This window comes from Ictidomys tridecemlineatus, chromosome 12 (genome assembly GCF_052094955.1).
Source record: "Ictidomys tridecemlineatus isolate mIctTri1 chromosome 12, mIctTri1.hap1, whole genome shotgun sequence".
Classification (NCBI taxonomy): Eukaryota; Metazoa; Chordata; class Mammalia; order Rodentia; family Sciuridae; genus Ictidomys; species Ictidomys tridecemlineatus.
In genome coordinates, this window is record NC_135488.1 from 797,909 (window position 1) to 825,817 (window position 27,909).

Below are 27,909 nucleotides of genomic sequence, written 5' to 3' on the forward strand. Positions count from 1 at the left end.
GAGAGAGAGAGAGAACATGCTGACCCCTTTTATTGAGGAGAAGCCATTCAAATGAAGCAAGGGGTCAGGTTTCAGGGGGTTGAGTCTAGCTTTGTGATGTCTACTGTCAGCAGGTTGACTGACACCTAGGAAGACCACACCCAAAGGCAGAACAAGAGAAGGGGACACACAAAGGATGTTTCCATGGAATATCATGAGATCAGGTAACAACATGAGATCAGGCCAGAGACTCTGACCAATTATACAAAAACACTGAGCATGACACTGAAAGAGGTATTTCTCTCTTTAATACCAGGTGGCTCTCACGAGAAAAGCTGCATTGCAAAACAAGATGGCTTTGGATGTAATTGCTGCAGCTCAGGGTGGCACTTACGTCATTATCCAGAGTGAATGTTATGTTTACATTCCTGACCACTCTTCAATGTAACTAAAATTAAAGATTTCTATTTTTAAATAGATTTTATGCCCTTGCCTCTTTTTTCATGGAATTGACTTTTTAGCCCATGGTTTTGTTTTTGTTTTTTTTGACACCAGTGAAAGAAACCGCTGACATCCATATTATTGGTGTATTTAGATGCTGTTGTGTCTATGGCATCAATCTTTTTCCAATACTTATGTCTTCTTGTTTTGTTTATAGTATCTGCCTCCCAGGTGGCTTCACAATATGTTTCTACTAAACCAGAGAATTGCCCTGGCTTCCTAGATAGACCTTACTCATAATCTGAAGCATTTTGCTGACAGATAGCAAGCCTATAGGACTATGCCCTGATCAGCAGGAAGTATTTTTTGATTTGACTTCATCATCCCTTATCCCCTGCATGATTCAGGGTTTCCAGTCCTTGAGTGGGGGAATGTTAGGAAGTAGCCATCAATGAGCAGAGAAATGCATAGCAAGGTCACAACTGTTCTTTAAATTTCTTTAGGGTCTTCTTTAAACTATTTTCAAAGTAGATGTGCAAGCAAAGAGTGGTAGTTAATTTGCAGAAAATAAAGAGAAACAAAGGAGCTAATGGGAAAATACAACAAAAGAAAAGAATTAATGGGCCAACTCTTGACAGGAATCATTAATGTTGATGTGAAGCTAGGAATTATGGTTATAGGTATCTCTGCTCATATAAAGGTAGCAGCACAGACACATTAAAATAACATCTAACCAGCTACTGAGCCCACATTAACATGGGATTGACTTATACATAAAGATCCCCTAAATAGGATGACGACCATGCCCATCCCAAGGGGATCAACTAAAGTCAAAACTGCACTGCCTAACATATAGGATGAGGAGAACACCTGATTGGCAAAGGGTACAGAAGATGGTTCTGTTCTCCTGTTAAACATAAAACATTAATAAATTTGGAGACAGTCTTCTCTCCTTTGTTGTTCTCTGCTTATAGACAGCCCACTCTCTCTTCAGAGTGCTCTCTGTTTAAGCCTCACTTTGCCTTTTTTATTTCATCTCACTTTCACTTGTAATAAAGTTCCCTTATATGACTTTTGGGCTATGACTTTAAATTTTCTTTCATCCAAACACAAGAACCAAGGTTTGGAGTTTCAGCTCCTTCCTTTCCTGTGAAACCCTCAAAAGGCCCTGCCACAGTGTTCTTGGATGAGGGGACCCTCCAAGGGCCTGCTGGCAGGGGTTTCTTGGAATTGTTAGACAAGTCTGATGCCCTGTGACCTCACTCTAGCTTCAAGTCATGGATAGGCTTTCCCAGAAGCAAGCACTTCTCTCTGGGAAGGCTGCCCACCAGTGGCCCTGTACTGACAGGGATGTGATGGAGACCAGACAGACAGTCTCCCAGGTGTTGAGACAAACAGATCTCCCAAGAGACACTACATCAGAAGAAAGTAAAAAGGCAGCAGTTCTCAGGTACACCTAGGACTGGCTGTGGAATGACCAGAGCTGTTGCTGGCCCTCAGTTGGCCCTCCAGCTCCCCACTAAGCCTCCCTGCTTAACTGCTGAAAAGATCACTGTCATCCTGACCTTCCACTAGTGTTTCCCATTAATGAAGGTAACTTGGACCTATAACTCAGTTCCCTGTAATTTGAAATTGCCAAAAAGTTGCAAAGAGATGGCAAACAAGAGGATGAAATAAATAGTAACTAATTACTATGAGGCAGAGGAAATGTCATAACTAAATGAGAAATAATGATTACTGCAGACATGATGTGGACTCCTCATATCTTCTCCTCTTTTCTGCAGTGTGCAGCACCTGTGGTGTTGCCTGTGGTTGGTCAGGGATACCAGATGTTTTAAAGTGTACAATTGGTAAAAATTAGGCCTCCCATTTAATATTTTGGTTTAGAGGTAACATATTTTCTTTAGATATGACTGAAGAAACACACAGCTTTGATCGTGCTGACAGATAATTTGCCATTATAACAGGGGCAGCTGACAACTGCTGATGGAAGCTTTTTCAATAATCAGTAATGCTAGATGCCTACAGCTGGCAGGGAACATGGAAGGTCCATTGAATAACTCCATTATCAATCAATTGTGGGGTAGCTTTTGAAAAAAAAATACCATGGTCAGGTTGCAAATTGTCCAGAAAATCAAATGCATGTAAAAAAGTTGTGACTAATTTCAGATTGAACTGAAATGACTTACCTAAACATGACAAAGTATCAATGATGACAAAACACTAACACTATTCTGAGAACAATCAGGAAGGGAGTGAGGCCTGAAATCATTGTACTGCCAGGAGAGAATTTAACCCCTTGGAACAGGAGGCACAGTCTAGCACTCATGGCAGCCTGTGCAGAAACAGAGTCCTTCCCTTTGTGCTGGTAGACTTGTCATATCTGGGTGTGATGACAGATCAAAGCAGCAATAGATTAGTAGCCAGGGCAGTGCAGGCTCAGTGAGCAGCTTGACTCTGATTGGTCTCATCAGAGAATGGGCTTTTCCTGTGGGCTTATTCATGTGAGAAAGTTTTAATAAGCAGTTGTGATTTGTTTTTGCCCCCCAGAGTGATGTATAGACAGATATCTTTAATCTGCTAGACTTGAGTTTTCAGAGTGGCATCCCAAATAAGTCATAGGCAACCACCACAGTATCTATTAAAACGTAGGAAATTTCCTCAAGGGGAGTATTTGTCAGAGTTCTGTGAAGGGCCTTGAAATCTCACTCCTGAGCAGAGGTACTATGAATGGTGTTGGTCCTGAGAGCTGACACTATGGTTCCAAAGCCACTGTGGTCTAGTGGAAACCATCAAGTCTGACCTTAGCCAAACTATAAATAAGACTCTGGGGAATCTTTGTGACCTGAAAGCCCATTGAGTAAGTGAAATGACAGGTGACATGAAGATGTGAGCAAGGGGAACACCCTATTGCATGTTAGGATAGCTCCAAATTAGACAAGAATTAGCTCAACTAAAAAAACATTTTTGTTACAAAGATTACTGTAATCTCAAAGTAAAAAAGGAACTAATACAAAACTAAGTAAAAGTCTGGGTGAAATATAAAAATTATTTAAGGTTATAAAAAGTTTCAAAGAAGTAAGACTTATAAAGCATTTCATATGGGATAGAGTTGATAAAGTTATGGATCTTTCTGGATGCTAAATAATTAAATAGGTATAAATGATAAATTAGTGTTATTATAGACATTATGCTTCTTGGTTCAAAGCCATTGTACAAACCAAGTTTTTTTTTGCACTAGTTAAATTCATCTTCTACTTTCTTTGTGAAACTTATGAACTATTGCCTATTAGTGTTTTACAGAAATTATACTCTAAAATAACAGCCTGTGTTAATTAAAGACAATGAGCAATCACCTACAGAACAGATATGATATTTACTCCCAGCCCTAATATTAATTAAATGCAAGAAGTAACTATAATATAAATTAAAGACATAAAAGTTAAAACCCTTTACCCTCACTTCAAGACCAGTAAAAGTGAACGGCTTGGTGTTTAAAACCAAAACTTGGAAACTATAGCCAAGGAAGCAAAAAGCTAATATAAAAGCAGATGATATTTTTGCCCTTTTCCTTTAAGATCAGTCAACACCTAGGGAAGGACAGAACATCTCTTAGAACTCTGCAACTCTGGTGAGTCACCCAATCTTCCAATCAGGGGTATTGTGAGGACCCTAGGGAACAGGAAGCCAACCAGTGCACAGTCTGAAAAAAAAAAAGGAGGATCATTGGAGTGGGACATGTACATGATCTTCCAAAGGAAGCCAAGTGTGATCAGCAAGGCTCTGACCCATCCTGACAGATGGCACAGCAAGTACAGCAAGACTAGAGGAGCCAAGAAGCTTCTCACAAGTTTCCAAGCATGATCGCTGAGAAATTTCAGTCAAACTTTAAGTAGACAGGAACAAGGTCAATTTTTACTAACTTGGTCTTAAATACATAGCAGGAAAGCATAACCAAAGCAAAGTCACACATGAACTATTAAAAGGAAAGACAAATCCTCTTAATGTAAAGCATAACCAAAGCAAAGTCACACATGAACTATTAAAAGGAAAGACAAATCCTAACATAAGATGTATCTTATGTTAGCCCTACCAAAAGTACATAAAGGACAGGAGGTTACAAAATAAGGGTTCTCATATGGGGGTGTCTGATAAATATCACAGAAGACTGGCAGAGCCACAGGCTTGTCCTCAATTTAAACCTGATTTCACAGACATACAAAACTTCCCACCCTTCCACTAGGCTAGCTTGACATATTTTTCATTGATTTGGTTTTATAACTCTAATATATCTCCCTCAGATGAGTCTAAATAATGTAATGTAGAAAGCCCTAACTTTACCCAGAGACCCCCAAGTGACATTGCTAAAGGGATCTCAGTACAAAACAGAGTTAATTACACTGAGAAAGCTATTTTACAAAAATCAAGTAGCATTAGGGGACACCTGTGACATTATAAAAACTAAATGTGTATATGTTTCTAACAACTCTGCTAATGTTTCTAAAGCCCTGAATGGCTTCCATTCAAACTCAGTGACATGGTAGGTTCTACCTTAGGCTTGAATGTGTTTCTGTCTTCATGGTTTTCAGAAACTGGCTGAATTACTAATTGTTTTCCTAATTGTTTATAAGAACCATTGCTTTGCTGTTCTACTTATTGTTGTCTAGCATGTCCTCTGTCCTATGCATACCACATCCAGTTCCTAAGCAACTGCTACCATGGACCTCTATGGCCCTGGTGCTGAATAACTGTAACTGTTCCTGCACCACCTGCTGGAGAATAAGAATTATGTGTCACTTATCCTCAACTTGGCCTTCTGTCAGCATAAAGCAGCCAGAATCAGTTCATACTCAACACTGTAAAAGAATTTATAGACCCAAATTCCTTGGGGGAGGGGACAATAAGGGTCAGACAGATGCAAGTGGTGGAAACACAAAGTTAAGAGAATAATTCTATCAAATTGACCCACTTTGGTGACCCCCACATTGTTTCTTTTCCAAGGAGTTGTTTACTGGCAGACCTGCCTGGCATACATGGACAGGATAGGTTATATTTTTCAGCAAAATACCTATTATCTGCCAGAGAATTGAAGACCTGAAATAATGCCAATAAGAGGAACACAACTTATTCTGAAGTGGGAGGACTTCTATAATAACACTGAATGTAAATGATCTCAACTTTCCAAGTAAAGGACACACTGGTAGATTGAATTACAAACAAAAAACAAAAACACTATGTCTTGCTTGCAAGAGACACACAAACAGGCACAGACACCCATGGACTAAAAGTGAAAGGATAGAAAGTGAATTTTCATTAAACAGAGTCTAAAAATGAGCAGGAGTAGTGACCCTCATATCCAACAAAGCAGACTTCAAATCAAAATCAATCAGAAGGGATGAAGAAGGTCACCAGATAATGGTAATGAGATAGATTTATGAAGAAGATAAACAATAGAAAATGTTTATGTACCAAATATCAATGCATCTAATACCATAAACAAACATAAAAGCTCAGATATCCTGGCACAATAATATTGAATAATTTCAGCATAACTCTCTCACCAATAGATATGCCATTCAACACAAAATTAGCAAAGACACCTCAAACCTATAAAATATTTTAAATCTAATGGAAGGAACAGGTACCTACAGAATGTTTTATTCAACAATAGCTTAATACACTCTTTTCTCAGCTGCTCATGAAACTTTCTCTAAAATAGACTATATTTTAGGCCACAAAACCAGTCTTAGAGAATTCCATAAAGTTAACACAATTTTTTGATCTTAATAAGTCATAAAGGAATTAAGTTAGAGGTCAAGAGCAAGTAAAGCCACAGAAACTATATAAAGACATGGATACCAAAAAATGCACTATAGAATGAGTATATTATAGGAGAAATTAGAGGAGAAATGCATCTCTCTCTCTCTCTCTCTCTCTCTCTCTCTCTCTCTCTCTCTCTCTGTGTGTGTGTGTGTGTGTGTGTGTGTGTGTGTGTGTGTGTGTGTATTATTGAGGATTGAATCTAAGGCCTCACTCATGCTAGGAAAGTGCTCTATCTCTGAGCTATATCCCAAGCCCAAAACTAAAATATTCTTTAAAAAAGAATACAACATGCCAAAATCTCTGCAGTTCTAATAGGAAAGTTTTTAGCTATGAGTTTCTAATTTTAAATCAGTAAAATCCCAAATAAACAACATAATTGTGTATTTCAAGTCCAAGAAAAAAATGACAATGCCTAACTCAAATATTTACCCTATTAATTACTACAGAACAAGAATTAGAATTCCTGGTATATCATCTCTAAGAAAGGGGTACTGTAAAAACCATGTCCCTGAATGCCCCCTTTTCTGTTCTCAAAATACCTCATCAAGTTAAAAGAACAGTAACAGCAGGCCTGGGCTGGGAAGTCCAGATACATGTTATCTGGAAGAACTTGGGTTTTCTCCTGTGCACACTGGGAACAAGGGCAGGCTAGTGTTGCCTGTATAAGCCTCTATCAGGCATGTACACCAGGATAGCTGCTCCTTGTACACCAGGATAGCTGATCAGACAAGCAAACCTAGAAAGATAATGCTGCTGTTGTCATCACATAGAAGACCTCTCTCTCTCTCTGAGTGGGGTGGATGTAGAACTGAGGACATAGTGGAAAAGATGCTTGTCAGCTATCCCCCAGCCACCACTGTACAAATGCCATGAAGAAGGCCAAGCACTGTGAGGGTTGGAGGAGCTCCCTGTCAGCCTGTGGCTACTGAACTCTCCGTGGAGCATCCCTAACCTCCCACAAGCTTTCTCCAATAAGGCACACATCTTCCATGCTCTCTCCAGGCACTTTCTTTGACTTTGTATCGTGTGCTCCACCGCCCCAGCATAACTGGGCTGTGGATGTGACACCAGGATTGCAGACATTTCTTGCCTCCCTTCTCTGGGAGAAAAAGGGAAGATGATGATGTTCTTTTATCAAATGGCAGGACCTACAATCCACGGCTGGGATTAAGAGACACAGACTTTTCATGCATTTCTGCATTTAGAGCAGCATATTCCACAACAGCCAACTCATGGAAGCCGCCCATGGGCACATCAAGACTCAAATGGATAAAGAAAATGTGGCACATCTACATGATGGGGTTGTGCCAGCCATAAAGAAGAATGAAATTAGGACATTTGCTGGTAAATAAATGTAACTGAGAACATGTTAAATTGGAACAAGCCAGACCCAGAAAATTAAAGGTTGAATGTTTTCTCTCACCTGCAACAGCTACAGAGAAAAAAAGGAATAAACAAAAGTAATCTTGTGAAAAAGAAGGGAGAGAGGTAGAATAGAAACAGGTAAATAAGGAGATGGGGTGGGGAAGGAAAGGGGAAGAACTGGGGAATTAAGGAAGGAAGTCAGGGCCTAATCTGACAAGATGAAGATTTGGGCCTACTTTTTCTTCTATAAGGCATAGGATCTCATGTCTAATTCCTAGGTCCTTGATCCACTTTTAGTTGAGTTTTGTGTATGGCAAGAGATTGGGGTTTAATTTTATTTTTTTCTGCATAAGGATTTCCAGTTTTTCCAGCAGCATTTGTTGAAGAAGCTATCTTTTCTTCAATGTATTTTTTGGCACCTTTGTCTAGTACGAGATAACTGCATTTATGTGGGTTTCTCTCTGTGTCTTCTTTTCTGTACCATTGATCTACATGTCTGTTTGGTGCCAATACTATGCCATTTTTGTTACTGTTCCTTTGTAGTGTAGTTTAAGCTCTGGTATTGTGATTCCTCCTGCTTCATTCTTCTTCATGAGGATTGCTTTGGCTATTCTGAATCTCTTATTTTTCCAAACAAATGTCATAATTACCTTTTTTAATTCTATAAGAAATGACTTTGGGGGGGGGGATAGTAGAGGATAGGAAAGGGAGCAGAATACAACAGATACTAATAGGGCATTATGTAAAAATGTGGATATGTAACAGATGTGATTCTGCAATCGGTATTTGGGGTAAAAATGGGAGTTCATAACCAACTTGAATCTAATGTATGAAACATGATATGTCAATAGCTTTGTAATGTTTTGAACAACCAATAAAAAAAAAAAAGAAATGACTTTGGGATTTTATTTGGAATTTCATTGAATCTATATAGCACAATATTGATTCTACCTATCTAAGAGCATGGTAGATCTTTCCATTTTCTAAGGTCTTCTTCAATTTCTCTCTTTAGCGATCTGCAGGTTTCATTGTAGAGGTCTTTTTCCTCTCTTGTTAGATTGATTCCCCAATTTTTTTTTGAGGCTATTGTGAATGGGGTAGTTTTCCTAATTTCTCTTTCAGAGTATTCATTACTGATGTATAAAAATGCATTTGATTTATGGGTATTGATTTTATATCCTGCTACTTTGCTGAATTCATTTATTAATTCTAGAAGTTTTCTGGTGGAATTTTTTGGATCCTCTAAGTATAGAATCATGTTGTCAGCAAATAATGATAGTTTTAGTTCTTCTTTTCCTATTTATATCCCTAAACATCACATTACTGGCTTTATTTTTTATTTTATTTTGAGACAGAGTCTCACTGAGTTGCTTAGTAACTAGTCTGTCTAATTGCTCTGGCTAGAGTTTCAAGGACTATGTTGAATAAAAGTGGTGAAACAGGGCATCCCTCTCTTGTTCTGATTTTTAAAGGGAATGCTTCTAATTTTTCTCCATTAGAATAATGTTGGCCTTGTGTTTAGCATAGCTTTTACAATGTTGAGGTATGTTCCTACTATCCCTAGTTTTCCTAGTGTTTTAAACATGAAAAGGTGCTGTATTTTGGCAAATGCTTTCTCTGCACCAATCAATATAATCATATGATTCTTATCTTTAAGTCTATTGATGTGATGAATTATGTTTATTGATTACCATGTTAAACCAAACTTGCATCCCTGGAATAAAACTCAATTAATCATGGTGCACTATTTTTTAAATGTTTTTATATGCAATTTGCCAAAATTTTATTGATAATTTTTGCATCTATGTTCATCAGAGATATTAGTATGGGATTTTCTCTCTCTCTCTCTCTCTCTCTCTCTCTCTCTCTCTCTCTCTCTCTCTCTCTCTCTCTCTCTCTTTTAATGTGTCTCTGTCCAGTTTTGGCATCAGGGTGATAACTAGCCTTGTAGAATGAGTTTGGAAGGATTCCCACATTTTCTAATTCATGGAATAATTTGAGGAGTATTGGTATTAATCCTTCTTTGTGGGTCTTGTAGAACTCAGCTGAGAATCCATCTGGTCCTGGGTGTCTTCTATCTCCTTACTTGAAATTGATCTGCTTAAGTTGTATATGTCCTCCTTGTTCAGTATGGGTAGATCATATGTCTCTAGAAATTTGTCAGTGTCTTCTAGGTTTTCTATTTTACTGGAGTATACATTTTCAAAATACTTTCTAATTATCTTTGGTATTTCAATAGTGTTTGTCTCTGATATTTCCTTTTTCACCACAAATTTTAGTAATTTGAGTTTTCTCTCTCCTTCTTTTCATTAGTATGACTAAGGGTATGTCAATTTTATTTATTTTTTCAAAGAACCAGCTGTTTGTTTTGTCAATTTGTTGAACTGTTTCTTTTGTTTAAATTTCATTGATTTCAGCTCTAATTTTACTTATTTTCTGTCTTCTACTTCTTTTGGTGTTTGTTTCTCTTTTTCTAGGGCTTTCAGATGTAATGTCAGGTCATTTATTTGTTGACTTTTTCTTCTTTTAATGAATGAGCTTAATGCAATGAACTTTCCTCTTAGTACTGGCTTCATAGTGTCCCAAAGGCTTTGGTATGTTGTATTAGAGTTGTAATTTACCTCTAAGAATTTTTATCTCCTCCCTGATGTCTTCTGTTATCCATGAATAATTTAATAACATATTATTTAGTTTCCAGGTGTTGGAGTAACTTCTATTTCTTATTTTGTCATTGATTTCTAGTTTCATTCCATTATGGTCAGATATAATGGAGGGTAGTGTCTATTTTTTTTGTATTTGCCAAGAATTGCTTTGTGTCATAACATATAGTCTATTTTGAAGAAGTAACCATGTGCTGCTGAGAAAAAAAAAGTGTATTCACTTGTTGATGGATGAAATATTCTATATATGTCTGTTAAGTCTAAGTTATTGATTTTGAATTGAGTTCTATAGTTTCTTTGTTTAGTTTTTGTTTGGGAAATCTATCCAGTGGTGAGAGAGGTGTGTTAAATTCACCTAGTATTACTTGTATTATGGTCTGTTTGATTCTTGAAGTTTAGAAGGGTTTGTTTGATATACATAGATGCCCCATTGTTTGAAGCATAGATATTTATGGTTGTTATGTCTTGTTAATGTATGATTCCCTTCAGTGTGAAATGACTTTCTTTATCCCTTTTCACTAACTTTGGTTTGATGTCCACTGTATCTGATATGAAGGTGGAAACCCCTGCTTGTTTACACAGTTCATGTGAGTGATACATTTTTTCCCATCCTTTCACTTTAGTGTCTGAGTGTCTTTTCCTGTGAGATGAGTCTCTTGAAATAAGCATATTGTTGGGTCTTTTTTTTTTTTTTTCAATCCAATCTGCCACTCCATGACTTTTAATCGATAAGTTTGGGCCATTAATACTCAGGGTTATTATTGTTTGTATTTCTGGTCATTTTGGTTAATTTTTGGTTTTTAACTTGACTTGGTTTCTCCTTTGATTGGCCTTTTCTTTACTCTAGTTCTTCCCTTTGCAGATTTTCATTATTTTTCATTTCTTCCTCATGGAATATTTTGCAAAGAATGTTCTGTACTTCAGGGTTTCTTGCCGTAAATTCTTTTAACTTTTGTTTATCATGGAAGGTTTTCATCTCATCATCAAATCTGGAGGTTAATTTTGCTAGAAATCAGATTCTTGGATGACATCCATTTTCTTTCAGAGTTTGGTATATGTTGTTCCACGATCTCCTGGCATTGAGGGCCTGGGTTGAAAAATCTGCTGAGATCCAAATTGGTCTTCCCATATATGTAATCTGATTCCTCTCTTGTGACCTTTAAAATCTATTCTTAATTTTTATGCTACTCATTTTCATTATAATGTGTTTTGGTGTACATCTGTTGTAGTTTTGTACATTTGGTGTCCTGTAAGCCTCTTGTATTTGATTTTCCAATTCATTCTTCATGTTTGTGAAATTTTCTGATATTATTTCATTAAAGAAATTGTGCATTTCTTTGGTTTGAATCTCTGTGCCCTCATCCAGCATGATAAATCTTAGATTTATTCTTTTCATGTTATCTCATAATTCTTACATGTTCATTTCATAGTTTCTTATCATCTTCACTGTGTGGTCAACTCTATTTTCAAGATTGTATATTTTGTCTTTATTGTCTGAGGTTCTGTCTTCCAAGTGATCTTGTCTATAGGTAATGCTTTCTAGTGAGTTTTTTTTTTTTTTTGGTTTATTGTTTCCTTCATTTCAAGCATTTCTGTTTAGTGTTTTTTTTTTTCAGAATCTCTCTCTTTTTGAAGTAATCTTTCACTACATGTATTTGCTCTCTTATCTCTTTTTTGGAATGATCAATTTTTGCCTGCATTTGCTGACTTAGGTCATTCTTTAATTCGCAGATCATTTTAATTATATATATCCTTCTCTGACATTTCATTTACTGCACTGTCAGCAAATTCTTTTTAAAAAATTTTTGATTTGTTTTAATTAGTTATACATGACAGTAGAATGCATTTATTCAATATGATATATCATACATAGATAGGATATAATTTCTCATTTTTCTGAGTGTACATGTTGCAGAATCTTATTGGTCATGTAGTTACATATATACTTACAGTAATAATGTCTGTTTCATTCTACTATTTTTCCTATCCCCATATCCCCTCCCTCTCCTCCCACCACTTCTCTCTACCTAATCTAAGGTAGCACTATACTTCCCTAGTGCCCCGCCTTGTTGTGAATTAGCATCTGCATATTAGAGAAAACATTTGGTCATTGGTTTTGTGGGATTAGCTTATTTTGCTTAGCACAATATTCTCCAACTCCAACCATTTACTGGCAAATGCCATAGTTTCACTCTTCTTTAAAGCTGAGTAATATTCCATTGTGTATATATACCACATTTTCTTTATCCATTCATCTATTGAGGGATACCTAGGTTGGTTCCATAGTCTAGCTATTGTGAATTGAGTTGCTATAAACATTTATGTGGCTGTATCACTGTAGTATGCTGATTTGTAGTTTTTTAGGTATAAACCATGAAGTGGGATTGCTGGGTCAAATGGTGGTCCCATTCCAAGTTTTCTTTTAAAGTTTATTTTTTTGAGAGAGAGAGAGAGAGAGAGAGAGAGAGAGAGAGAGAGAGAGAGAGAGAGAATTTTTTATTTAATTTTTTTTTTAGTTTTCGGCAGACACAACATCTTTGCCTGTATGTGGTGCTGAGGATCGAACCCGGGCCGCACACATGCCAGGCGAGTGTGCTACCGCTTGAGCCACATCCCCAGACCCCATTCCAAGTTTTCTAAGGAACCTCCATACTGCTTTCTATAGTGGTTGCACCAATTTGTGGTCCCACCAGCAATATATGAGTGTAACTTTTACACCACATCCTCATCAATATTTATTGTTGCCTGTATTCTTGATGATTGCCATTCTGACAGGAGTGATATAAAATCTTAGAGTAGTTTTGATTTGCATTTTTCTAATTGCTAGAGATGTTGAACACTTTTTTTCATATATTTGTTGATTGATTGTATTTCTTCTTCTGTGAAGTATCTGTTCAGTTCCTTAGCCCATTTATTGATTTATTTATTATTGAGTTATTTATTTATTTATTTTGGTGTTAAGTTTTTTGAGTCTTTTATATATGCTAGAGATTAATGCTTTATCAGAGGTTTTTATTATTGTGATATCTTGGTTTGTTTGGGGCACTTTCCTCCCTTGTTTTTTCATGTTGTTTATGTGTCTTTCTCTCTTGCAGTGCAGACCAGAGACACTGCAGCTTCTATCCTATAATCCTGTGCAGTCCATGCAGGTTATCAGTACCTCACCATTAAGGAGGACATCAATATTTATAACACTCAATGCAACCAATATGCAGCCATAAATCAATTAGCTTCTAGTTTGGCATTTACAGTTTTGTCACTATAAACAGAAATGATGAGTTTGTTTATTTTCTATCATGTAGCCAGCAGGTTTGCATAAGGGTTTACAGTTTCAAATGGTAGACAGAGAGGGAGGCTGATGTTTAAAAGTTAGAATGTGAGAATATAGAGATATTAGATTACAGGACTAGTAAAGGTTTAATCAAAAGAAGTTTGCTGTTAGCAGGAGAAAAGGGAGAGAGGTGACCCCATGCAAGGCTCCCTGTTACCTCTTTAACAGAATGGTGACTGTTGGCACACCTAGAGGAGAGACCTCTGGTGCAACCAGGCCCATGGGACCTTGGTGATGATTTCCCAGGTTGTTGTCCTTAGCTGGAAGAAGCCATGTCCCTGGTTGGTAGTGACATCAGTATCAAGCCTGTAGGTATATTAAAGTTGGGCTTCCAGGCCCCAATCAGGGTCCCAAGGTGAAATCTGCCCCAGCTAAGTATGGCAGAGGTGGCAGTGGAGGTAACACAAGATGGCAGTGCAGGTGTCATAAATTAGAGGCAACTGCTTTCAGAGTTGGAGCTGGAAGGAGGGGCTATATGATGACTTTGGTTGGCCTATTTTATGATGCTGCTGTGTGATGTGTGGTGCTGCAACAGGAAGCTACCTCCTGGCCCTGTGCGATGTCCCACAGTGGAGATTACCATGTGGGGAGGGCTACGGCAGTGGCTGCCATGTCCCAAGATGGAGGCGGTTGGGGGGAGCCACCTATTGGTGAAGAGGGAACCCGAGTGCCGCTTCTCTCAAGGCAGATAGGGCATTCCTCTCCAGAGGGGCCACCGGTGGGTTTGGCCTCTCGGACCTCATCTAGGCTATTTGTTGACATTTAGTTATGCATAAAATTTCCTTTATTTTTGTAAATCCTGTGTTGCTGTTTCTACTTTCATTTTGAAATTTTGATAATTTTATTTTATTTTATTTGTTAGTCTAGCAATCAATATTGTAACTGTATTAAACAATCAACATTCAGTTTCCTTGACTCTATTTTCTATTCTTCATGTCTTTTATTGTTGCCTTGTTCTTCATTATATTTACCTCCTGCTACATTTGAATATAGCTTGCTTGTTTTTTTTCTAGTTACTTAACATGTAAATTTAAGTTCGTGTTTGGTAACTTTTGTTTCATAGTGTAGGGTTTTATAGCTATGAATTTCCCTTTGAGGAAGGACTACTGTTTTTTTAAAAAATTTTTTGTTATTCTTTTTAGTTATACATGACAGTATATTCCGTGTATGTATGATATGTCAAAGTACATTCTAACTTCCCATCCTTCTGGTTGTACATGATGTGGAGCTACCGTGGTCCTGTATTCATATATGTACATAAGAAATGTATGTCTGAATCATTCTAATTTATTCCCATCCTCACTTCTTTTCCTTAAATTTCTGTTGTCTAATCCAGTGAAATTCTATTCCTCCCTTTATTGTGTGATAGCATCTACATGTCAGAGAGAACAACCAGTCATTTTTTAATGTCTTATTTCACTTACATGATAGTTTCAGTTCTGTCCACTTAACAGCAAATGCCATGATTCTATTCTCCTTTATGGCTGAGTAATATTCCATTGTGTATATATATATATACCATATATTTATTCATTTGTTGAAGGGCACCTAGGTTGATTCCATAACTTAGATACTGTGAATTGAACTGCTATAAATATTGATGTGACTATGTCACTATAGTATGCTGATTTTAAGTCCTTTGAATATATGTTGAGGTGTGGGATAGCTGGATTAAATGGTGGTTCCATTTCAAGTTTTCTGAGGAATCTCCATATTGCTTTCCACAGTGGTTATACCCATTTGCACTCCAAAAGCAATGTGTGAGTGTACTTCTTCCTGAGGATTACTTTTGCTGCCCTTCACAAGTTTTGGCATGTTGTGTTTTCATTTTCATCCATCCTAAATTATTTTCTATTTGACTTTTTTCTTCTTAATGAGTACATTATGTAATTTATACATATTTGTTAATTTTTAAGTTTTCCTTCTGTTATTTTCTTTTCTATATTAATTTCTTTCCTTCTTTTTAAATATCTTTATTTTTAGGTGGTGCTGAGGATCGATCCCAGTACCTCACATGTGCAGGGCAAGAATTCTGCCACCAAGCCACAGCCACAGCCTCATCTTTTCTAGCTTAATTTCATTGTTGCTACAAAAAAAAAAATACATGTCCTGATTTCAGGGCTTTTAATTTATTAACATTTTTATGGCCATAATATGACATGTCCTGAACAGTGTTCCTTAAACACTTGAGAAAAATGTCTCTTCTACTTTGTTGGGCAGAATATTCTCTATAGTTATCTAAATAGAGATTTATATTGTTCAGATAAGAACACAAGTTAGGCTGGGCCATGGTGTGACCCTTTCACAAAGCAGATTTCAAAACTGGGGGAGATAGGTTAATTGTCCCCAACCATAAAATGTTTACAAACAAGTTCTTTAGTGCAACAGTAATAAAATCTTTTCATGGGGACTTGAAAGTTTGATGCAATCCTGATGTCATTCAGAAGTCGAGAGGTGGAGCTGGGTGGGGCTGTATGACATGAGTGACAGGAAGATGAAGTTGAGGAGCCATCCACAGGGGTGGCAGAGGTGAAAGGGTACCCTTTACATTTTCACTTTCTTCCTACCTGCAAAGGCTATGCCAAGCAATGGTAGAAGCAGCTTCTCTGACCTTAGTACCTTTCCTTCTGGCCCATACCCTAGGGTTATGGATCCCCTTTGTTACCAACTTTCAGGAGAAGAAATGTGGTATTCAGAATGTGACTTCTTTATAGGGGCAGATTTACCTACTCCTCTTACCCTAGATGTCCCATTGGATGGGTACCTGATAAGAACTCAGCCAAAGAGAAGAAAAGATGTTAGCAAAGGGTAAATGAGCAACTGCAGGGAGAAGAAAATTATTCCTAAGAAATTTCTGAGTCTAGGACAGTTGCAGCCATTATTACTTTTGTAATGCTGGCAGATGGAAAGAGGAACATTTGGTTGACCTATTGCCAGAGAACACCAGGCGTATGACAGGACATGGGGCAGGAGTCTTGAAATACTCTGGCTTCAGCTGTCTTTAATTGGCCATGTGACCTCCCTCAGCCAGTTTCCTCCTGTCTAAAGTAAAAGACAAGAATCAGGGATGACTGTGCTGCAAAGAATAGTACCTGTGGAGACAGAGTGAGCTGTTTTTGAAGGTCCCCATCCCTGACTCTTGTGTTCTTGCTTGAAAGGACTCCAGGCAAGACATGGAACCTACTAGGACAATAGAAGAGTTTATTAAAAGGGATAGAAAAGGCAAATAGAGTGGCACATACCTGTAATCCAGCAGCTTGAGAGGCTGAGGCAGAAGGATTTCAAATTCAAGGCCAGCCTCAGCAACTTAGCAAAGCCCTAAGCAACTCAGTGAGACTTGTGTCTCAAAATAAAATATAAGACAGGCTGAGGTTGTTGTGCAGTCAGTAGCACCCCTGGGTTCAATACCTGCTACCAAATTTAAAAAAAAAGTAGGAAAAAGGAGAAAAAGAGGTAGTGGCTCCTCCCACAAATAAGGATAATGCACTCCTCTTGCCCTTCAGTTTCATTGGGAGTTCCAGAAAATTTTTCAGAGAGCTCTATTTTTAATTCTTCATTTTATGTTACTCATGAAAACCAAGATATCAAACAAACCTAGTTAACCTTTAAAGTCATCTTTTTCCTGCCAAGAAAAAACATTAACAGCAATAAACACTTATTTTAAACATCTGTGCATCAAGTAAAATTTTTGCCCTGCCAACAGAGTTGATTAGTCTCTTGAGTGTTTTTGTTTGTTTTTGTATCCTGGGGTGCCCAGGACCCCTGTATCACTAGCACTTTGGCATGGAATAGACTTTGACTGCTCTACCCCATCCCAGCATCACACCACAAGGTGTTTATGGAGTGCTGTGGAGCGATGGCAGGTCAATGGCCTAAGGGCCTCTGCTGGACCAGTCAGTGTACTGTCGCTCATGAGGGCTGGTCTTTCTTTGAAGGACAATGGCTGTCAGCTCACATTCATCAGAAGAATCTTCTTCAGCTGCATACAGCACTGGCCCTACATTATTTTGGAGCTCATTGGATAAGGACTAGTGCACAAAGCACTCCTTTGTCCCAAATATATGTCACATTTTGCTGGGGGAGATGTCTGGGCTACACCTATCCAACCCATGCATTGTGGGAACTGCTGTGTGCAGAGATGGCTCCATTTCACTCAGTTCACCATAGTCCACAGTCACTCTCCAGGAGCCCTTAGGGTTCTTCACCAGCTGTGACTGTTCTGCAATGTTCTGCAATCATTGTCTCAGGGAGGGGTGGAAGTGATGGAGGCCAGACGTTCCATCTCCTCTGGAGAGCAAACAATGATGTCCACCCCAGTTCCATGGGTGCAAAGCCCATCCTGCCAGAGCATTTCTCCTCCCTCCTGAACTCCTTCTGGAATCTGCTAGAAACCCATTGCAGGGGCTACAAATTAAGAAAGGACAGAGAGCTCCTCTGAGGCCTTTGCAGAAGACTGAGAGTTGGACCTGGAAGGGGATACATTTTATTTCTACAGGTGACTTATTAAGTCACACAATGTCAAGTTCACTTTTCATGGTATTTAGTTCAGTTTCAGCTTAGGTCTCACACTAGTTTATGCTTTGAGGTCATTGTCAAGTCCTAGAATATATTGTCTAGTCTTTGCCTTCTTCTTTTCTTCCTTTGCATCAGGAGGAAGTTTTTGTTGGTTTCTTTGTTTTATAATCCTAGGCCTTAAACCCCTAGACACTCTATCCATGAGCTACATCCTCATCCCTCTTCATGAGTTTTTATTGGCTCAGAGAAAACCACTATTCACATTCCAATTATTCAGCCTCAAAGTCAAGTTGAAATGGCTCTGTATATTAATGGAGGTTTGTCAGGGACTGACAGTACATTGCCATAAAGGAAATTATTTTGCAGGGCTTACCACCAAAAGAATGCTTTTCTTTGGCAACTAACCATCACCATTAGTAGAAGTAAGAATATATATATAGTTTCCAAGGAAGTTCTCTTACTGACGGCTGTAGATGACAATTATTTCAATGTTAAAAGAAAAACAATGTGTTTTGAAGTTTTAATTTTAAGTATTTCTCAAACTTACAGTTTTGGATGTTTTAAAATAAGAATTTGAAACTGTAATTTAGGTTTGTAACTTTTGTAAATTTAAGTGCATTTAATTTCTGAAAATTTGTTTGCTTTAATTTAGTTAAAATTGGACATTGTGAATGTTTGTAAAATTTAAAGGCATGACAATTGTTTTCTTAAAGAACTTGTTGACCCCTACCATGCCTGTGTACACACATATCATCCAAATCCACACAGCCTTTGTATACACTGCACACGTATCAGATGTACACACCATGCAGCCTTGCTTGCTGTGCTTTTCCTGCCTGCACTGAGACACCCACTTGCACCAACGATCAGGCTCACTCCACATATCCCTGCAGCACTGGGCTCCTCCAGGCCCTGTCTATTGCTTTATGCTCAGCCACGAACCTCCTTACCCAGATGGCACAGAGGAAGTCCCTTGTCCTCTGGAGAGGTGCCCACAGTCTCAGGAGCCCTCAATTACAAACAGATCTTTGCTGCAGCCTAATAATTTCTTTTCCCTCCAGAGGATCCAGGTGGACAGATGTGTCCACAGCTACAGTAGAATGAGTGTTTGCCCAAGAGGCCTGAGTGACTTCTGAATCTTCAAGACCCACATCTTCTAGGAGTGTCTGAAGTGGTAATAACAAATCCTGGAGTGCTTACATGCCCCTCATCAGTTCCACTGCAGAGAACTCCGGCCAGTTGCCCTGTTGCTTCTTTGTAAGGTGTGTGATGGGAGGAGCAGACTGACAACCTTAACACTGATGGTTTCAAATGCAAAAATGAATGAAGTGAGAGCACATGTGTGGAGCAGGAGCCCAGGAGTGAGGGGCTTGTGCCTGGGAGCAGATAATGAAGAATGCCACTCTGCAAGCACAATGCTCAATGGCAGCACTTCAGAGTACCTTGTACCTTGTCTACTTTGTGTGTGTTTGAAATTGTCATTATAAGATGCTTATTGACAGCAAGTACCAATATGACAGAGGATCTAAAGGGCATCAAATCCAAAAAAGAAAAATTAAAAGGGAAATCTTAGTGCAGGGTGCCATGATTTCTCAAGTTGGCGATGATATGGCAAGATTGCCATAAGTCACTGAGTCAATCTTAAGGCAGGAGGCAGAACCATCTTTATTCACCAGCTGGTGGGCCAAAGGGTCCAAGGCTACACCTTCAACCCCTTCCTGGGATAGAGGACACCTTTTAAACATGCCAATTTATTAAATCATATGTGTCTGTCACTATGAGTTAAGACTACAAATATCAGGAGATCCAAAATGATAAGCAGAAGGGTAAGTGTGGTACATCATCTATAAATTATTTGAGATTATCTTCACTCAGCCTTGAGCCAGGGAGATTTAGGTTTGGCATTGAAAACTATTTTGTGGCTCCTCCCACTTAATGGGTTATGCAATATCAGTGACCTCTGTCTTCACTCAGCTAGGAAGACCACTTTTGTGCCTCTGGAGTTGAGCATAACCCATTGGAAACTGGACATCTCACAGCCCACCTCCTATCTTAATTGGTGAAGAAAATTCTAAGGGAAACCTTTTATGTTTTCCTTATATAAATAAAACAAACACAGGTTCTTGCTCTCTCTTTCCAACTTGGAAGCTTGATCCCTAATATCACAGAGCCATCTTGCCCTTCCTTTATAAAATTGCTTACTATTTCCTGTGGTTTCTATGCTGTTTTTTGTTTTTTGGCCTTAGCTTTTATTCCACAGCCAGCTCGCTCCACACAGAGGAATCTCAAATTTCATTGCCCACATGGGACATGTGTGAGAGGAAAATGTGTCAAAATGACCTTAGTTGAGTACAAGTTGAAGAATGGTCACCAACATCTACACAAACATTCTCTGACATGGTACATTACCGAAGAAAAATGGAAACAAACAAACAACAACAACAACAAAAAAAAAAAAACCAGAGCAATTGAACATGGTATAAGAACAGAAACATGTGTATTTCTAAGCAGGGTGTGCTAAGCATAATCAGTATGATGGGGGGGGGGGTTCTCATGGAAGAAGCATTTCTTACACGACATGGAGTCTCAGGATAAGGTGGAGTCTGTTTGGTCATTGCCCATAGCTGGGCCCATAACAGTGAGAAGGGATCTTCAACTCTATTGACTGCCAGTGAATCAACCTTTGTTAGCAGTTTCCTTGACACAGCACTTGGGGATGCTGTACAAGTCATGCATATGTTCAAATGATAGTGCTCACTCTGTTCTCCAAGTTTCTTTAAGAATGTAGCAACCAGAAAATAGAATCTTTCAAAGGCAAGTCCCTTGAGTGACTTTTGAGACAGCAACCTATGTGTTCCCACAGAAAAAACCTACCATCCTTGGCTCTCCCCGTAGGGCTATGGAAGTCTGCTGGTAACTCCCTTAAAATCATTTAAGCCAGGAACAATAGCACACACCTGTAATCCCAATGGCTCAAGAGGATAAAGCAGGAGGATGAAGAGTTCAAAGCCAGCATCAGCAACTTAGCAAGGCCCTAAGCAACTCAGCTAGACTGTCTCTTAAAAAAAAAAAAAAAAACTTCTCTCACTGAACATTTAAGATTTGTATGGGTATATATTTCTTTCAAGGCACAGTGGCACATGCCTGTAATCCCAGGGTCTCAGGAGGCTAAGGCAAGAGAAGTGCATTTCTGAAGCCAGCCTCAGCAACTTAGCAAGATCCTTTCTCAAATAAAAAAATTAATTATTTTCTCAAATAAAAAATAAAGTAGAAATGTTGCTCACTGGTATAGAAGCCCTGGGTTCATTTCCCAGTACCAAAAAGTAAAGTGTCTTTTATTGTGATACTGTTTCACATATAGGTCTTAAAAAATACCAGTATTCCATGTTAATTTAGGTAAAGTACAGATAGGGTAATCACCCTTATTGCACTTGATCTCTTGTTTCATCGGTTTAGCAGTCTCCCTTCTGTATTGAAGGTGACTGGTTATAAAATTCTCATAGATGACTGGGCTCAAGACTTACCATCTGGAAGCAGTTATTTCCTTTTTTGTTTGGGAAACTCTGATTATCCTTCATGAAAACAAGAAAAAATAGGGGGAGATGTAAATATATAATTTTTTAAGTGAGTGGCTTATGCTATACTGCAGTTATAGTGAGGCAAATAAATGAAACACACCACATACACCCCTCACTTTTAAAAAAGAAATGTGAACTTCCCATTTCAAAGCCTGCTGTCCAGACTTGCTGACAAGCACATAAGGTGGCATTTGGGGTCACAGTGCTCAAAATAGAACCACATGCCATTGGAAAAAGGAGGAAGTCATAATGAGTGACTGGACCTTTTCTTTAGAATTTATGAATTTGTGATTCAGGTATTCCACTTCTGGTTATGTGCTGAAAGTGAATGAGGGGTTCATAAGCACAGTGTTAGGGGGAAAAACAAGTACTAGGGCTCTAGGGTTCAATTATACTGTAGGGTAACTACAGCTATTAATGTGTGGTGCATTCAAAGATGAGAAGAAACACTCTCAATGTTTTCCCCATAGTGATAAAAACTTTGTGAGGTGTGAAAGTTATGTGAATTACTGATTGGATCATGTGATATGTACATGTATTGAAACTTTCCTCTAAACCCAATAATTACAATTCTTCCCTGTAAGTTGAAAATTATTCAAAATGAATGCAATAACTCAGGCTGGGGTTCTAACTTAGTGGTAGAGCACCTGCCTAAACTGGGTTTGATCCTCACCAGTAAATTAATAAATGTATAGACAAATAAATAAATAAATGTATCAGGTTCAACAAAAAATATTTTTTTAAATACAATAACACCTCAGTTACTCCAAAATTACATTTAACTTTCCATAGAAAGTTTAAAAAATATATAAAAAATAAAATAAAATATTAAAAACTGATATCAGAAATTGAATCCACTAGTGCTTAAAAATCACATCCCCAATTCTTTTTGTTTTATATTTTGAGACAGGATCTAAGTAGCTGAGATTGGCTTTGAACTTGGATCCTCCTGCCCCAGCTTCTTGAGTTGCTGGAATTAAAAATATATAACACTGAGACTGACACCTGTAGTATAAAATTTTAGAGTACTAAATCAAAATAAAGAACTCTGGGGCTTATTTTCATGTTCTTATACCTTATCTCTAACTGTATCAATTTCTCCATAATTACAAACAGAAGAAATGAATATAGATCTGATTTATGGGAAAACTATTCTCCAAATAAGTTGCTATTTCTAAAAAGATTAATGGACATATTTTAGTATGTTTTTATTATCTGTTATGTGTAACCCTTAGTAAAGAGGTACAGTGTGATAACTCTGACATAATACCATGATTCAATACAAAACAATGTTAACACATTAACACTTTTTACTTTTATTTAGTAACAAAATCCATACATACTCTGAATAAAGTGTTTCAAAATCCACTGTAAAGTCTCAAAAATATAGATTAACAACTCTCAGGAACAAGTCTTCTGATAAAAAGATCTGTTAGGATTGTTTTCTCTAGTTTTCAAAAGTGAAGATATTGAGTAATTTTTGAGACAAGTTTTGTACACTATTCTATGATTATTTGAGAGAATTTTTTATACTACATTAGCCAAGGGTATTTAATAAATTTTATGCAAAAGTTAAAGGCAGGGCTAGGGCCGAAGTGCAGTGATAAAGCACTTGCCTCAGAAGTGTGAGGCACTGGATTCAATCCTCAGCACCACATAAAAATGAATAAATAAAAATAAAGATGTTGTGTCCATCAATTACTAAAAACATTTTTTTTTAAAGTTAAAGGCAATTCCTCATTTTCTTCTCACTTCAAGTTATGAGGTACAGATAAGGGCTTTGCCATATTTTAAAATATTTTTTCAAGGGATTTATTCAGTATAGATATTTTGCTGTTATCAATTGGCCTTATATCTAAATATAAGGCATTTTATTTCAGGCAAATGTCTTTCTACATTTTCTATAGATATCAGATTTCTAATGTTAAAGAATGTTTGAAATTTGAGTAAAGATTTGGTATTTAAATTGTTTAGGGGTTCTATGCATTATGAATTCTCCAGTGATAAGCAATGTTTGAGAAATTGCTGAGGTCTGCAACAGTTTTTACACTTGTATTATCTCTCCCCATTACTCAGTGCTTCAGTGAGTAAGGAATTAACAACTATAGACACATTGTCACATTTGGGTCTTTGTATAATTTCACTCTCCTATTATTCCTGTAGTGTGTAATAAGAGTTGAACCATTTTTAGCACAATGTTAACATTTGTAGGACTTTTCTCTAATATGAATTTTCTGATGTTCAGTAAGGTGTGGTCTTTGAGTAAAAATTTTTCCACATTCTTCACATGCGTAGGGCTTCTCTCCAGCATGAATTCTCTGATGTTGAGTAAGGTTTGAGCTTTGAGTAAAACTTTTCCCACATTCATTACATTTGAAGGGCTTCTCTCCAGTATGAATTTTCTGGTGTTGAGTAAGATGTGGTTTTTGAGTAAAACCTTTCCCACATTCTTCACATTTGTAGGGCTTCTCACCTGCATGAATTCTCTGGTGTTGAGTACAGTGTGAGCTTTGAGTAAAACCTTTGCCACACTCTTTACATTTGTAAGGCTTCTCTCCTGCATGAATTCTCTGGTGTCGAGTAAGGCATGTTTTTTGAGTAAAACTTTTTCCACATTCTTCACATTTGTAGGGCATCTCTCCAGTATGGATTCTCTGGTGTTGTGTAAAGTATGCTCTTTGATTAAAACCTTTGCCACATTCTTCACATTTATAGGGTTTCTCTCTGGCATGAATTCTCTGGTGTCGAGTAAGTTGTGAGCTTTGAGTAAAACTTTTCCCACAATCACTACATTTATAGGGCTTCTCTCCAGTGTGAATTCTCTGGTGTTGAGTAAGGTATGCTCTTAGATTAAAAGCTTTCCCACACTCATTACATTTGTAGGGCTTCTTTCCTGCATGAATTCTCTGGTGTTGAGTACGGTGTGAGCTTTGAGTAAAACCTTTTCCACACTCATTACATTTGTAGGGCTTCTCTCCTTCATGAATTCTTTGGTGTTGAGTAAGGCTTGAACTCTGAGGAAAACCTTTCCCACATTCATTACATTTGTAGGGCTTCTCTCCAGTGTGAATTTTCTGGTGTTGAGTAAGATGCGGTCTTTGAGTAAAACTTTTTCCACATTCTTCACATTTGTAGGGCTTCTCTCCTGCATGAATTTTCTGGTGCTGAGTTAGGTGTGATCTTTGAGTAAAATCTTTCCCACATTCTTCACATTTGTAGGGCTTCTCTCCTGCATGAATTTTCTGGTGCTGAGTAAGGTGTGATCTTTGGGTAAAATCTTTCCCACACCCTTCACATTTGTAGGGCTTCTCTCCTGCATGGATTCTCTGGTGTTGAGTAAAGCATGTTCTTTGAGTAAAACTTTTCCCGCATTCTTTACATTTGTAGGGTGTCTCTCCTGTATGAATTCTCTGGTGTTGAGTAAGGGTTGAGCTTTGAGTAAAATTTTTCCCACACTCATTACATTTGTAGGGCTTCTCTCCAGTATGAATTCTCTGGTGTTTGGTAAGGGATGAATGATCCCTAAAAGCTTTGCCACAGTCCTTACATTTGTAGGTCTTCACTCCATGATGAATTCCCTGGTGTCGAGTAAGGTGTGCTCTTCGATTAAAAGCTTTGCCACATGTTTCACATTTGTAGGGCTTCTCTCCTGTATGAATTTTCTGATGTGTGGAAAAGGCTGAATGAGCATTAAAAGCTTTGCTACATTTCTTACATTTGTAGGGCTTCTCTCCACTATGAATTCTCCGGTGTTCAGTGAGGTGTGCTCTTCGATGAAAGCCTTTCCCACATTCTTCACATTTGTAGGGCTTCTCTCCAGTATGAAGTCTCTGGTGTTCAGAAAGGTATCCTCTTTTTGTTAAAACTTTCCCACATTCTTCACATTTGTAGGGATGCTTTCCAGTATGAAGTCTCTGATGTTTAACAAGGCTTGATCCAAAAGTAAAAGCTTTGCCACATGTCTCACATTTGTAGGGCTTCTCTCCTGTATGAATTCTCTGGTGTTTGGTAAAGGTTGAATGATCCTTAAAAGCTTTGCTACATTCCTGACATTTGTAGGGCTTCTCTCCTGCATGAATTCTCTGGTGTTTAATAAGATATACTTTTTGAGTAAAACATTTCCCACATTTTTCACATCTGTGGGGCTTCTCTCCTGTATGAATACTTTGGTGTTGAGTTAGGACTGAAAAATTCTTAAAAACTTTTTCACATTCCTTACATTTGTAGGTTTCCTCATTGCTATGCCAACTCAGGTGTTTAGAAAGGGTTGAGCAATTATTAAAGGATTTGCCACATTCTTCACATTTGTAGGGTTTCTCTCCACTATGAGTTCTGTGGTGTTTAACAGGGGGAGGTTCTAGATTAAAAGTTGTGCCACATTCTTTAAATTTGTAGTGTTGATCACTGCTATGGTACTTGTGTTTAGAAAGGGGTGAGCAACTCGATGCTTGGACACACTCCTTAAATTTGGGGGGCTCCCTTCCAGGATAAGCTCCACTGTATTGAGGAAGGCTAGCCGCTGGGTTAGAAGCTCTCTCACATTCCTCACATTTGCAAGGCACCTCTTGGCCCTGAGTACTTGTATGGGTCATCAGCTTTGAGCACTGAGGAAAGGCGTCCCCACATTCCTCATCTCTGTAAGAGTTCTGTGCACAATGGCCACACTGATGTTCTCTCATATTGCAACCAGAGCTGGAGTTCTTCTCTGTTTTGCTACATTTGTAATTGTTTTCTCCAATATAAGTACACTGGTTGCTTAGAGTAGAGACCTGGCTGAAGGTGTTGCTTGTTTCATTACATGTGTTACACACTTTCCAGTAATCTATATCTGAATTTTGATTAAGCAGTAATGAGTGCATTGGGGCCTTCCCACAATCATTAAAAGTGTATGTTTGGGAACAAGAAGGAACTTTTTGTTCATTGAAGAATAATGGACAGTTCGTAAAGAAACTTTCAAAATGATCCCTTTTATAAACTTGTCCTTCAGTTACGCATTGAATATTTTTCTGAGCTATTAAATGTTCTTGAGGTCTGCTGATGGTAAATTTTTCATTATGCATAGTCAGTTCTAATTTGTCTTGTCCTTTATAATATGATTTCTGACCTTCACTCTTACCTACATAGTCTCCATTTTTTTGTTGTTGTAAATAGTCGAGATTACAATATCCATATCTTCTCTTTATCACTTGCTTCAATAAATGTTCTAAGCCAGGCTCTGGTGATATTTCCTGAGTATGATGAGAGATCATGGCTGAAATAAATAACAATTACTTTACATATTATACTTGAAATATCTCTTGCTAATACAACATGAAATTATAGCAGTCAGGACATTAGCAGGGTGGTAGAATAGTAACATTAAAGGCCACAGTTACTCTGTAAATATATAGACTAAATAACAATGGATAGACAAAATTACTTTGTGAGAATTACCCAAACCATGGTGAGAGTTCACAGTATTCACCATGAGTATATCATTAAGAAGAATAATGTGGTAGAGAAAAGAAAAGTATCCACTACAAGTCTTCTCCTTGAGAATACACCATTGTACAATTAGGAAAAATCCACCCACTACCTTCTTCTCTCTCAATAGAAAAAGGATAATGTGAACCTTGAACAGTTCTGGCTTTCTTTGGAATTGTCTGAAAATCACTTTCTGTCTATCATGACACAGATCTGGATGTAAGAGAGATTTTGGATAACAATAACACAAATATTCAAAAGAGGGTAAAGAGCCTCTGATCTCTCAGTAGAGATTTAGACAAACCTTTTTAATGGTACACACACACACACACACACACACATACACACACACACACACATACACACACAATGTCAGTGTTACCTGGATAAATTTACTACATGGTGATCAAGACAAATGACTTGATTTAATTTTTATAATTTTGTTCATTTACTGATTCACTTCATTAACAAATTCAATGTCATGTATTTATTAAGTATTTCATGGTATTTTTAAATTATTTAAAAAATAATTTAAAATAATTATTTCATATAATTATCATGTTACTGCTTACAAAACACTGCATTCATTCTATAACCCTTTGTCAAGAATACAGTACATTAGCTGATATAGTGACACAAGCCTGGAATTCCCACAACTCAGGAGGCTGAGGTAGGAGGATCCCAAGTTTCAAACCATCTGCAATAATAGAGTGAGGCCCTAGGCAAGTTAGAAAGACCCCATTTCAAACTGAAA

At 37.8% G+C, this 27,909-nt stretch overlaps 1 protein-coding gene across 1 annotated transcript in view; it reads right to left on the bottom strand.

Annotated features, from left to right (window-relative positions):
- Positions 1–27,909, bottom strand: part of LOC101976104 (uncharacterized) — a 91,232-nt gene that overhangs the window by 41,998 nt on the left and 21,325 nt on the right. The window contains exon 3 of the mRNA XM_078027916.1: positions 16,692–26,943. Coding sequence (XP_077884042.1) covers positions 23,891–26,943 — 3,053 coding nt within the window. The 3' untranslated portion in view covers positions 16,692–23,890. The remainder of the gene's footprint in view (positions 1–16,691; positions 26,944–27,909) is intronic.